This window comes from Typopeltis vanoorti, chromosome 14 (genome assembly GCF_054136105.1).
Source record: "Typopeltis vanoorti isolate ZY-2024b chromosome 14, IOZ_Tvanoo_1.0, whole genome shotgun sequence".
Classification (NCBI taxonomy): domain Eukaryota; kingdom Metazoa; phylum Arthropoda; class Arachnida; order Uropygi; family Thelyphonidae; genus Typopeltis; species Typopeltis vanoorti.
The window spans coordinates 112,819,373-112,832,124 of NC_143562.1; the positions used below are offsets into that span (position 1 = coordinate 112,819,373).

The 12,752-nt window shown below is 34.8% G+C and overlaps 1 protein-coding gene across 6 annotated transcripts in view; it reads right to left on the bottom strand.

Moving 5' to 3' along the window:
• LOC150099843 (protein Gawky-like) overlaps positions 1-12,752 on the bottom strand; it is a 580,239-nt gene that overhangs the window by 56,682 nt on the left and 510,805 nt on the right. For all 6 annotated transcript variants that reach the window (XM_090404074.1, XM_090404072.1, XM_090404073.1 and 3 more), the window contains one exon: positions 7,728-7,976. In XM_090404074.1, coding sequence (XP_090260200.1) covers positions 7,728-7,976 — 249 coding nt within the window. The remainder of the gene's footprint in view (positions 1-7,727; positions 7,977-12,752) is intronic.

The window sequence follows — 12,752 nt, forward strand, 5'->3', positions numbered from 1 at the left end:
CCCAACTGTATAAGCTTAAGCTTCCTCACAATTACAAAATTGTGTGGAAGCAAATACATTAAGTAAGCTTATAATTAATAATTTCCAACAAAACTTAATTCAAAATTTCCTATTTTGAATGAACCATGGAGTGACTCATGAAGATGGACACACTTAAAATGATCCTCTTTTTCCATTTAGTCACTTTCTAGGCTTATAGTTATTCTCCCACATAGATGAGATTTGTTACAAATAATGTGTTTGTAACAAATGGTATGGTGGAGGTATGTAGATGATGTCTTCATAATTTGGAGGGACACAAAAACAGCTCTATTGGACTTTCCATCAAAAAATACAATTCACTTTGGAACTGGAAAAAGATAATCAACTACCATTTATGGACACCCTAATAAAGAAACTAGCAGATGGAGAAATCAAACTAACAGTCTACCGCAAACCAACACACACACACGCACACAGGACACTACCTTCATTTCAAATCAACTCACCATATTTTCCAGAAGCTCAGCATAATACATATGCTCAAAAATAGAGCCACCAACATCATCTCAGAAGAAAAAGAACTCTATAATGAACTTACTCAAATATCAGACACATTAAAATAAACAATGGCTATCCAAAGAATTTAATCAATAGGATTCTTTATAGCAATCCCCCACAACAACAACCTACCACCACTAAATACAGATCTTCCATAGTCATTCCTTATGTAGGTACAGTGTCGAAAAAGATCGCAAACCTTCTTAGGCCTTTCAACATCAGAGTTGCGTTCGAACCTGTAAAAACTGTCCGCCACGTTTTAAGATCACCAAAAGACATCAATGATTTCTTCAAACACGCTGGAGTGTACAACATCCCATGCTCTTGTGGCCTAAACTATGTAGGACAGACATCGAGAAGCATGTCTGTTCAGTTGTTAATAACAACAGAACAGACAATTCAGGTCTAGCCCATCATTTCGTGATGACAATCATCGAGCTCCTATTGAAGCCGATAAGAGCTCGATGCCTTATCTAGAAGAAGACTTCCGTTGTAGAAACTTCAAGGAAGCCATAGTAGTCCTCTGTTCTGGAGAAAATCTTAACAGAAACCAGGCTGACATATGGAAAACCTTAATCAGATCGCTCAGTTTGTCAGAATTTCATTTCGCTCATAACTACAGAACGTGCTCACACAACAGTGACTAATACAACATGCTTCATGCATGTAATGTTATGCATGGAGAGCTTACAATGGCAAGAGAAAACTTTTAAGTTTTTTCTTACCGTTATAAGCCCTGAAGAAGCTGAACAGCTCCGTCGGCAAAACTTGTTGGCATTGTATGTTTATAAATCACTGGTCAATTAAAAATCAATATATTTCAGTTTAAATTATCTAATTGAGTGACCAAATATAGTTTAACAATGAACATGCGTATTATATATTCCCAATTTCCAGCCTAGTTTGCCTAGTGGTTACCATACCCACTCTCCAACCAACATGCTGTGGGTTTGCCAAATTTGGTACAGCTGTATGTGAATGTCTTTAGATGAGATGAACTTCACCTAATGTAAGACCACCATCCCACTCACTGGAGGTCTGAAGTGGCTTGAAAAAGTTCATGCTTGCTCTAGGGGGATTTCTGGAACTGGTAATATATATATAAAATTAATAAAAACAGGAAAAAATCCTTAACCTACCCACATTATGAATGTACTATAGGTTTATAAAAACCTTTCGTGGGTGAGAGCAACAAATTAAAAAAAAAAACAAAAAAAACTTTCTGCTGTTTTAAAATATTCATTCAGACATTGTTCATGTTTTCAATTTTAGATGTCTCTTGACTTCCTTAATGATTTTACTTAACATTTTTAATTCAATCAGTTATATGGGTTATTTTTATATTCCGGTCTATACATTATATATCCAAGTACCTAAACCCAAATGACCCAATCATTGTTACATGCAAATAATGTTACATGTTATATGAAAATAAAGGATGACATCATCCTTTATTTTCTGCTTAAAGCAGTGTTTTCCAAAGTGTTGTCATGGTCTACCACAATCCATGAAAAGTCACTTTTCATTTATCCACCAATGTGTATGAGGAAGGGAAACCCAAATCAATCTTTGGAAAAATGAACTAAAGTTACTATTTTTAGCCCTGATGTAATTAAAAAGTAAAAGAACAACCTCTATAAATGTTTAAAGCTTGTGACTTAACTTGGTTTTGACAATTAAAAAAAAGTTAAATAGGAATCCTTATATATGTAATTGTAAAAGTGTGTATAAGTGTATGCCCATCAGATAAAGTATTAATTTATAACAATCTATAATTTATGTGACAAGTATATTACTCCATATTCATCATCATCAACAACCATGGGTCCAATGCCAGTAGGTGTCTGATGCCATCTTGATATGATTCTTCCATTGCATTCTATTTTGTGCAAGATGACTCAGTTTGTGTATAGTTTCTGCAGCATTTGACAATGTCATCACTCCCATTCTCTGTTTGGTCTACCTTTTTTGTTCTTTCCATCAATCATCTCAAACAGCAGCATTTTTATTTTCCTATCATCGTTCATTCTACATATATGGCCAAAGAGACGTAGTTTCCTTTTGATTATTTTCTGGATCAGGTTTTCTTTTGGTTGTATTCGCCTGTATATTTCCTCATTGTTCACTTTCTGGATCCAGCTTATTCTCAAGATCTTTCTATAGCACTTCTTCTCAAATGCTAATATTCTCCTTTCAGATTCTCTCAGGAGTACCCAAGCCTCACCTCCATAGAGCATGCTGCTGAAGATATAGGTTTCTACAATGTGCAGTTAGTTTGCATCTTTATAGTTCGGCTCTTCCATATTTTGTCCATGGCTTTTAAAATAGTTGTTGCTCTGGCTATTCTAATTTTTATCTCTTTTTTTGGGGTCCAAGTCATGTGTCATGTGGCATCCAAGATATGTAAAGTGTTCCACATTTTCCAGTTGAAATCTGTCTATGGTAACGCTGTTCAGTAACTCCTGTTGTCGAAATATCATTGTTTTAGTTTTTTCAAAGTTGACATTTAGTCCATATCTTTTTCATTCTGTATATAGTGTTTGCAATGTCTGTTCCAGCCTTGCTGCATCTTCTTCAATCAGGAAGATGTCATCTGCAAAGCAGAGGTAGTTTATTCTCATGCCATTTATTGAAATGCCTCCATCTTCTTCTTTAATCTTATCTAGTATTTTTCCCAGATGTGTGATGAAGATGACTGGTGATATTGGGTCCCATTGTCTTGTGCCTTGACTAGTGGCCAACCAATCTCTAGTCGCACCTGCTATCCTGATTTTTGCTTGTGCTTGGCTGTTTATATCTTTCAGCAGGCAGGTCAATTTATTGTCCACACCATAGGATTCCAAGACAGCCCATGTTATATTTTGGTCAATATTATCAAACGCTTTTTGGAAGTTCACGAAACAACACTATATCGTTTTGTTCTTTCTTTGAGTGTTCTCTGCTATTAGTCTTGGTGTGAGTATTTTTTGCACTGTACTTCGATCTTTTCGTAATCCGGCTTACTCATCAGGAATATGTGTCTCCATATGACCCTTCAGGCATTCTGTTAGTATTTTCATCAGCACTTTGCCAAGATGACTCATTAATGCAATAGTTCTATAATTGGTGCATTCAAAAGCACTGCCTTTCTTGTGAAGAACAACCAAGACCGATTTTTTCCACTCTCCGGGGGCATATCCTGATCTCCATATTTCATTACATAGCTTATGCATTTCTTTTACAACTGATTCTCACCCATATTTTAGCATCTCGCCCATTATGTTGTCATCTCCAGGACTCTTGTTGTTCTTGAGATGTTTTATAGCCTTATTCACCTCCTCTTCCAAGATGTAATTTAAAGATCTCTGCTGGTAGAGAAATTGCTTTTAGTTCTTCGATTACTTCTGTTGCAATATTATTCAGTTGATTTTTATATAGTTCGCTGCAATATCTTGTCCATCTGTGTATGATTTTGGTCTTGTCCATCAATACTTTACCATCTTCATCTTTGACTGCTACTGATCTTGTTTGCCACTTCCTATTGACATTTCTTATAAGTTTGTAGACCTCTCTAGTTTTGTGTTCTCCATAGTACTGTTCAATTTCTTTGCACTGGTCCTCCAACCATTTGGCTTTATCAAATCTTGCTGCTTTCTGTACTTCATTGCATTTTTGAGTATAACTCATCTGCTGTCTCTGAATTCTCTCTTAAGTTTCAGTTCTCTTGTACCAATTTTAGGGTTTCCTGAGTTATCCATTTCTTGTTGATTTTTTCTCTTTCAGGAATTACTTCCTCTTCTTCAATTTTCTTCAAATTCTTCAATGCAGTAATTGATCTGCTGGCTCTGTAAACTTCATGCTGGGATAATCTGAATTTAATGAGATTTAACCAACTGAAGTAAAATGCAAAAAGAGAAAGAAAAATGGAAATATGCAGTGATTTTTATAGGGATCTATACACAGGAAAATAATAAAACTTCTTTACTAAATTTAGATGAGGCTGATATGAATCGCCAATCATAATAGAAGAGTTATAGAAAGTCCTCAAGTCAAAAAATAATAAAATTCTGTAGAAGATGGTATATTAGCAGAATACATAATATCAGGAGGTTCACAGTTTTGTAAGTTCATACTGGATATGTTCAATGACATTTCAACTGCAGAATAAATTCTACTGCAATGGCATAAATCACTGATTATCTTATTATATAAAAAAGCACAGCAGAGATTATATCAATAATTATAGGCCAATCAGTTTACTATCACAACCGTATAAGTTTATATCCATTATATGCCGGCCTGGTTGGCTAAGTAGTTAGCATATCCGCTCTCCAGCCAAAAGGCTGCAGGTTCGAATCCCGCCCTGGGCATGGTTGTTTGTTTGTAAAAATACTAGTGGTGGTAGTCGACCATTGATGGCATTGGTGTGGATAATGAAATAGTTACGGCTGGTGGATTGGCAGAGTGGTGGAGAAGGAGAGTTGTAGAGTGGGTGCCCTTCCTTGATGAGTCTTCGGACTCCCTGGAGATGTTATGTAATAATAATAATAATATTAAATTAAATAAGATTATTGGATAATGCACAGCTATATGAACAAGCAGGCTTCAGAGCAAGATTCTCTACAACAGATCATATCTACACAATTAACCAAGTAATAGATAAAGCAAATTAATGTTATCTTCTAGCATATTTAGTGTTTGTAGATTTTGAAAAGTCTTTGGTCCTTTATTCAATCAAAAATAATAAACAACATAAAACATCTTAAAGCCATCCTAACAAAGTATATCAGAACACAACAGCCAGTATAAAGTAAGATTGTCAGGGAAAGGAATTTAGCATTAAGAGAGGAGTAAGGCAAGGTGATCCTATATATCATCCAAACTGTTTTCTGTTACAGAAGAATGCCTTTAAGGATGTGTAATTGGAAAACTATAGAATTAACATCAATATAAAAAATCTCAATCACTTATGTTTTACAGATGACTTTGTTCTCTTAGAAAAAAAAATAAGCGCAAAATGTTAAGCGATTTTGACAGAGAAAGCAGGAAAAAAGGTTTGAATATTAATATAACAAACAAAAATGATAAATTCAGATCAAACTGAACTAAAATGGTAGCTAATCAATCCTACTGAAATTGTAGAGGACTATATTTAGCTTGGTCAATTAGTTTTTAAAGAAAAACAAGGTAAAGAAATAAATAGAAGACTCACACAAGGAAACAAAGCATTTTGGTTGTATAAAGGTTATCTGTTAGGAGATTTGCCTGTGTGTTTAAAAAGAAAACTACTTATTTAATTACCTATGGACGTGAGTATGGGCAATGGCTAAAAAAAAACAAAACAAAAAAAAAACAGGAAGATAGGTTATGTGGGGCTCCGTGGAGCCACATATGGACAAGGACTGTGGAGAGAAGAATAACAAAAAAGGAATGGAATTAGAGAAATGACTAGAGTAGAGGATATTGTGAAGTAATTTAAAGCATGTAAATGTAGCTAGACTGACCATATTAGTAGAATGAAGACATTCGACTAATATGGTCCTTGTTTCAAACACAAGGCTTGCTGAGCAGCAATTTGGTTTTGTAAATTGACAATGCATTGTTTTGTCTGAGTAATCTGAACATTCAACTGGAGGGGTGAAGGAGTGGATGGGCCAACAGGACCACTCTTTCCTAAAGGCTGGGAATGGATTATTTGTTGCTGCTGTAGCTGATGGAGCATCTTGATTTGCTGTAAGAGCTGAAGTGTCTGAGGAGCAAGTGGATGATTCAAAAGGTAGACAAAATTAAGCATGGAGTGGATGCCAAGAACAAGATGGAGGGATGATTTACAAAGATTTGAGATGGTGGACATTGGCTAAAGACAGAATTGGAAAGTTGGAGGGGGGGAGGGGGGAAGAGGACTATCCAGCAGTGGATGGACATCGGCTAGCAATACACTTTTCAAATGGCCAGCCTTGTTAACCAAAATAGGGTAATACTTGACAGATTTGATTGATAGGTTTAAGTGGCAATACATATCTGCCATTTAAGTAAATATTAATTAACAAAATATCATTGGCATTATGATGTTTGTTTAATAATACAGAAAGCTCACAAGGTTACTCTCTACATCATACAATCATTTATAATTGTAAGCTCTTCCATAAACACGTATACAAAAGGAATTTTTATACATAGATTCATCCCCCCTTCTTACTATGTTAAGGGGAAGATCAAAAATGGCCTGTAAAGGCCAAGTTAATAATATGACATGACAGCTTAATCCTATCTAGACTTGCATATCTATCAAATGCATGTATCTGGTTGGTTTTGCTGAATGACACCCACTGTCACTTCTGTGTGAGACCAGCTAACTTATTTTCAGCTGAAAAGCTCTTATAACATATTCTTTGCATCATTGATCCACAAACTCAGTTCTATAGAACAAAAAGGAACTCATTAGTGACTGAGTTATTTGTAATTACATACTTTTTTTTTTCTTTCTCTGTAAATTAAAATATTAATTTACATAAAATATTAATATCATCTTATCTTTGACTCAATTTCTTCAATTTTTTTTTAAAATTAAAAATATATATTTTTAAAAATAAAGCTTTGTTAGTCATTAAATTTCCTTAGATTACAAACTTACTGCGATACAGAAAAGAAACAGGAAAATGTACATTCAACACGGCATTGCTAATTTAAGATTCCCTGTTTGCAAGAATTAATTTGCTAGCAGCATGCTACATTGGGTTCCAGAACAGCAATAACAGCAGACAGCTGAAGCTATTTTATGCGGACTCTTAGGCTTTCTGCAGTGCTTTACACTTTTGATTGGAGGTTTTATGGATGGAGTGCTAAAAATTGCAGGTATGCTTTTAAAGGCTGATTTCTTGAAGATGTCTGATATTATTTGGTATTTCTTAAATACCATAATCTAAATATGGTATTTAATTTAAATACCATATTTAGATCCATAATGTATAACATCATACATCTAGGAGATGTGTTTTACATTATGGAAAATACTAAGAATAGTGATCAGAACTTTACCCACCTTTGCTACGAGTTGCCCTAGTGTTGAACTATGTGCTTTAGCTTATGCTACAATCTGCCGAAACTTTTATAGTTTACTATATTCGGCATGAAACTCTTCTTATTTGGTATTGAAATAATGTGGGATTTAATATCCCCTTAATTTAAATAAATTAACACAGGCTCACCTGCTGTTTCAAAAACAAGGCTTGCTGAGCAGCAATTTGGTTTTGTAAATTGACAATGCGTTGTTTTGTCTGAGTAATCTGAACATTCAACTGGAGGGGTGAAGGAGTGGTCGGGCCAACAGGACCACTCTTTCCTAAAGGCTGGGAATGGATTATTTGTTGCTGCTGTAGCTGATGGAGCATCTTGATTTGCTGTAAGAGCTGATATAAGAGCTGAAGTGTCTGAGGAGCAAGAGGTTGATTTAAGATCTGAAAAGATAAGTTTGAGAAATAAGGATTTATACAAGTGCATTTAATAGTTTGTATAATATTGAATAATTAACCTTGAATTTAAAAATATTTCATATTTAATAGTATAGACAACTTTTATTACAGTGAACTTTGCAATAGTGAATTTCACACTGGAATAAGACTGAAACCAAAGAGTTTTGCATTTTTTTTATTTTTTTTTTGATAACTGGTCATAGGGAGTGATTTCAACATACTGTTTGCTATATAGCAGAGGCTCATAAAGTCAACAAGATCAGTAATAACAGAGGACTTCAACTCAATCCTAGCAAGACAAAGATTATGGTTCTCAAAGGAAATACCAACAGGGAAGCTCATGAGAAACAAGTGTACCTTAATAGAGAAAGAATTGAGGAAGTCAGTTCTTCACATTAATAACTGGGATCCATTATCAATGTGAAGAATTGGCTAAAACAACACCAGACTTCTCTAAAATCTGGAAGGATGGATCTATCTCCATGGGAACAAAGATGAGGATTTTGGATGCAGTTGTTTTTCCAACAGCAACTTATGGATGTGAGACTTGGAACCTAAAGAAGTCAGATAAGGAAAGAATAGCTGCTTTTGAGATGTGGTGTTACAAAGGCTGTTGAGGATATCATATACCGAAAGATGTACAAATGAATTGGTGTTAGAAAAGATCAGTAGAACTTTAAGGCTCCTCGAGGATACTGACAGAAGAAAGTTTAAACATTTTGGACACATTGAAAGGATGGAAGGAAGACTTCTCAGAAGAGTAATAGCAGGTAAAGTTCCTGGAAAAAGAGGAAGAGGTAGATGGATGGTGTGTGTGTTGAGTAACTGGTTTTCAGAGAGTTGAAGCCTCCAGAAAAGCATACAACAGGACTACATGATGAGGCATGGTGTGGCACGTCACCAAGCATTGGAGTGACCACATGGCATCTGTGGATCTCTAGCAAACATATGATATATAACTGAAAGGCAATCCCCACAAAGTGCATGCAGAATTTTTATTTATTTATTTATTTTTAGTTGCTCATACCCATGAAAGGCTATTTGCAAACCAAAAGTACATTTTGCACTGTGGGTGGGCAAGCTTCTCCCCCTTAAATTTTTTATCAATTTAAATATATATATATATATATATATATATATATATATATATATTTGAAAAAAATATAGATTTAATGACTATAAGACCGAGATAGCATATAAAGATTTTAATGATAAATGCTACTAGTTTTGGCATATAGCAGCCTTCTTCAGTTATTTATAAAGGAAAAGAATACTAATAAACATTGAATTATTTAAACAAACTGGAAATTACAGGTGCAAATTGCCTCACATAATCGATACATAAAAACGTATTTTTTCAAGTTGTTCCAACTGGCGTGCCATTGTTTGTCGCAATTGTGCGTGCAGGTTCACGTGAACGCCAATATTGAATAACTGCAGCATGGCTATCTGGGATGTTATAACTTAAATTGTTGTTTAAGTGGACCGGGTTCAGTAGGATTTCCCTTGATTCTACGATTTTCCTTTCAAACTCATCATCATAGCGAAAGATATTTTCTGATCTATTCCAGCAGACAGAGTGGCTTCGTTGGTCATCATTAGGATTATTTGAAAAAAGAACATGACTGGATAACGCAGTTGCATGAGATCTTTTGTAAGAGATGTCTTTCTTATGCTCTTCTATTCTTTTCAAAATCTTCAAGGAAGATGTTAGCTAGCACTGGGGACAAAGGGTTGCCCATTGCCAGGCCTTGTTTTTGTTTGTAAATGGTTTGAAGATTTTGAAAAGAAAGCCATATCTTCCTTCTCATTTAAACCAAAAGTTTGGAAAAGATATGTTGATGATATATTCATTATTTGGAATCACGGGCACACATCTCTCACAGATTTTCTTCGTCATCTAAACATCCAACATCCTAATATAAAATTTACTGCTGATCTAGAAAATAATAACTCCTTACCTTTCTTGGATGTTATGCTTACACGATGCTCTGAAAGATTAAAAATCTCTATGTACAGAAAACCTACGCATACCAATAGATATCTGCATAATCTTTCTCATCATTTTCCACCACAAAAACTTGGAATTATATCTACCTTAGGACACAGAGCACGTTCTCTCTTAAATAAACAAGATGAACTACAAAAAGAAATGAATCACCTCACTCTTATTTTTAAACAAAATGGATACTCTGAAAAAACAATCAAGAAATTTCTTCTGAATCCTCCTAGGCAGTGCACAACAGAGACTATTAATTTTAATGGTAGCATCTCCATTCCATACATTAGCACAGTCTCTAAGAAAATAGCTAAAGTCCTTAAAAAATATAATATCAGGACCTTCTTCACCACACTTCCAAAAATCCGTTCTCTAATCAGCCATCCAAAACCTACTCATCACAACCTTAAGTACCCTGGAGTATATAAATTGTGGTGCGATTGCAATATCCCATACTTTGGTCAAACTAACAAATCTATTGAACAACGAATAGAAGAGCATAAGAGAGACATCTCTTACAAAAGAACTCATGCAACTGCGTTATCCAGTCATGTTCTTTTTTCAAATAATCCTAATGATGACCAATGAAGCCACTCTGTCTGCTGGAATAGATCAGAAAATATCTTTCGCTGTGATGATGAGTTTGAAAGGAAAATCGTAGAATCAAGGGACATCTTACTGAACCCGGTCCACTTAAACAACAATTTAAGTTATAACATCCCAGATAGCCATGCTGCAGTTATTCAATATTGGCATTCACGTGAACCTGCACGCACAATTGCAACAAACAATGGCACGCCAGTTGGAACAACTTGAAAAAATACAACATTTTTATGTATCGATTATGTGAGGCAATTTGTACCTATAATTTCCAGTTTGTTTAAATAATTCAATGTTTATTAGCATTCTTTTCCTTTATAAATACCTGAAGAAGGCTGCTATATGCCGAAACTAGTAGTATTTATCATTAAAATATTTATATGTTATCTCGGTCTTATAGTCATTAAATCTATATTTTTTTCAAATGTATAACAACCGAGTAAAAGCTGATCATCATATATATATATATATATATTGTATGTTTTTTTTTTTTTTTTTTTTTGCATAATATGGAAACCCTTCCCCAGACCAGATATGGAACTTTTTCAAGCCACTTCAGACCTCCAGGAATATGAAGAGTTAAAAAAAAATGCTTGATTTTTAGCTCTTCTCTTTTAGCCTCACCTTCTCATGGTACAACCCACTGTTAGGTATGCATCTGAATACATGACAAAGGACTAACAATGTGGTTTAAGCCAGTACACAACACAGTTGTGTACTGGCTTAAACCACAAACAAATGATAGTATATTATGAAAAAAAATGCATGCTAGTTATGGTGTCACAGTTACACAAGTGATACTCCCTGTTATCATCAGTAAACCATAACAGTAAAAAATATACTACTTAAACTCTGCCTTTGAAGAAATGAAGACAGGCACTATCAACATAAAAAGTATCAATGAAAAAGAAATGGAACCAGTAGAAGAATTACAGAAGGATTTTACTAACATAACTGGCATTACAGATAATAAAGAAAACTAAATCAGATGAGGTACTGTTAACTAATAACTATATGTTACATTCAGGATCACTGATCAGGGAAAGGAAGGAATAGCAAGAATATCAAATGCTAAACATCTTGAAAGACAGGAACTTTTAACACTATGAAAAAAGAGGAGTTTTTTCAGTCATTAGAGAGGGCAGATGAAATAAAAGGAAAGCTTTTCTTGTTGGAGATCTAAACAGCAGAGTAAACAAATAACTAATACACAAATGTTTTGTGTATTAGATACAGAGAAATTGGTACCTGTTCTTTTGTTTTTTGACTATATGAACAGGTTGCTAAACCTCAAATTCCCCTCAATATGATCTGCTCTGGCTCAAGATTTTCTTGCATCCTGTTACCGCTTTCACTATATATCTAATTCATATGACCATTGTTAAGTCGGAGGACTTAACATTGTTATCACTCTTTTGAGATAATGATTTATCAGAAGTAAAGAAGCACTTATATAGAAATCGTAATTAGTTTTTTTATCTTATTTAGTATTGTGAATTTTCATTGTATTATTTTTATATAGTTGCTTAGTCTGAATTGATATGTAAATAGCTAACCATTTGCTGGGTGAGAAAAATAATAATATAAATGTGAAATGGCCGACTTCTGAGACACGTGGTGAATGTACTAGTATATCTGTTATGTAGCACGGTGTTTTCCCCCTTCCACCACAACGCTATGAAAGTTACAAAAGGATTCTGCGAGAGGCGCTAAGTGCCGCGCGACATAGTGAGAGCATGACGTACACATCAATGACGAAAGAGAGAAGCTGCGCGGTGTTTAAAAAGGGGATGTAATGCTACGAGCGGGGCTTTTATAGTTTTTCCTGCTGCTGCATTCCTGTGCCACGGAAGTCCGGCTGGTATGGAGCCACCACGTGGGTTTCCTTTGTTCGTGAAAGTTACGACCGAATGACCAAGAGAACTTACCAGTCGGAAATAAAAGCCCAGCAGATCCTGATAGTGGAAAACTACAGAATAATTCCAGTTGAAGTATAGAGGGAAATCGCATAGAAAATCCCAAGGAAGTGTGAAGAAAAGCGATCATATAAGGTAGTTATCTGACGAAAGAATTGAAGTGGTAAAGTAGAATATCCAGCAAATTGATAAGGTGAAAACTTTATGTCTACTAACTAAAGAATTGAATGAGAAGATTTTAATGTG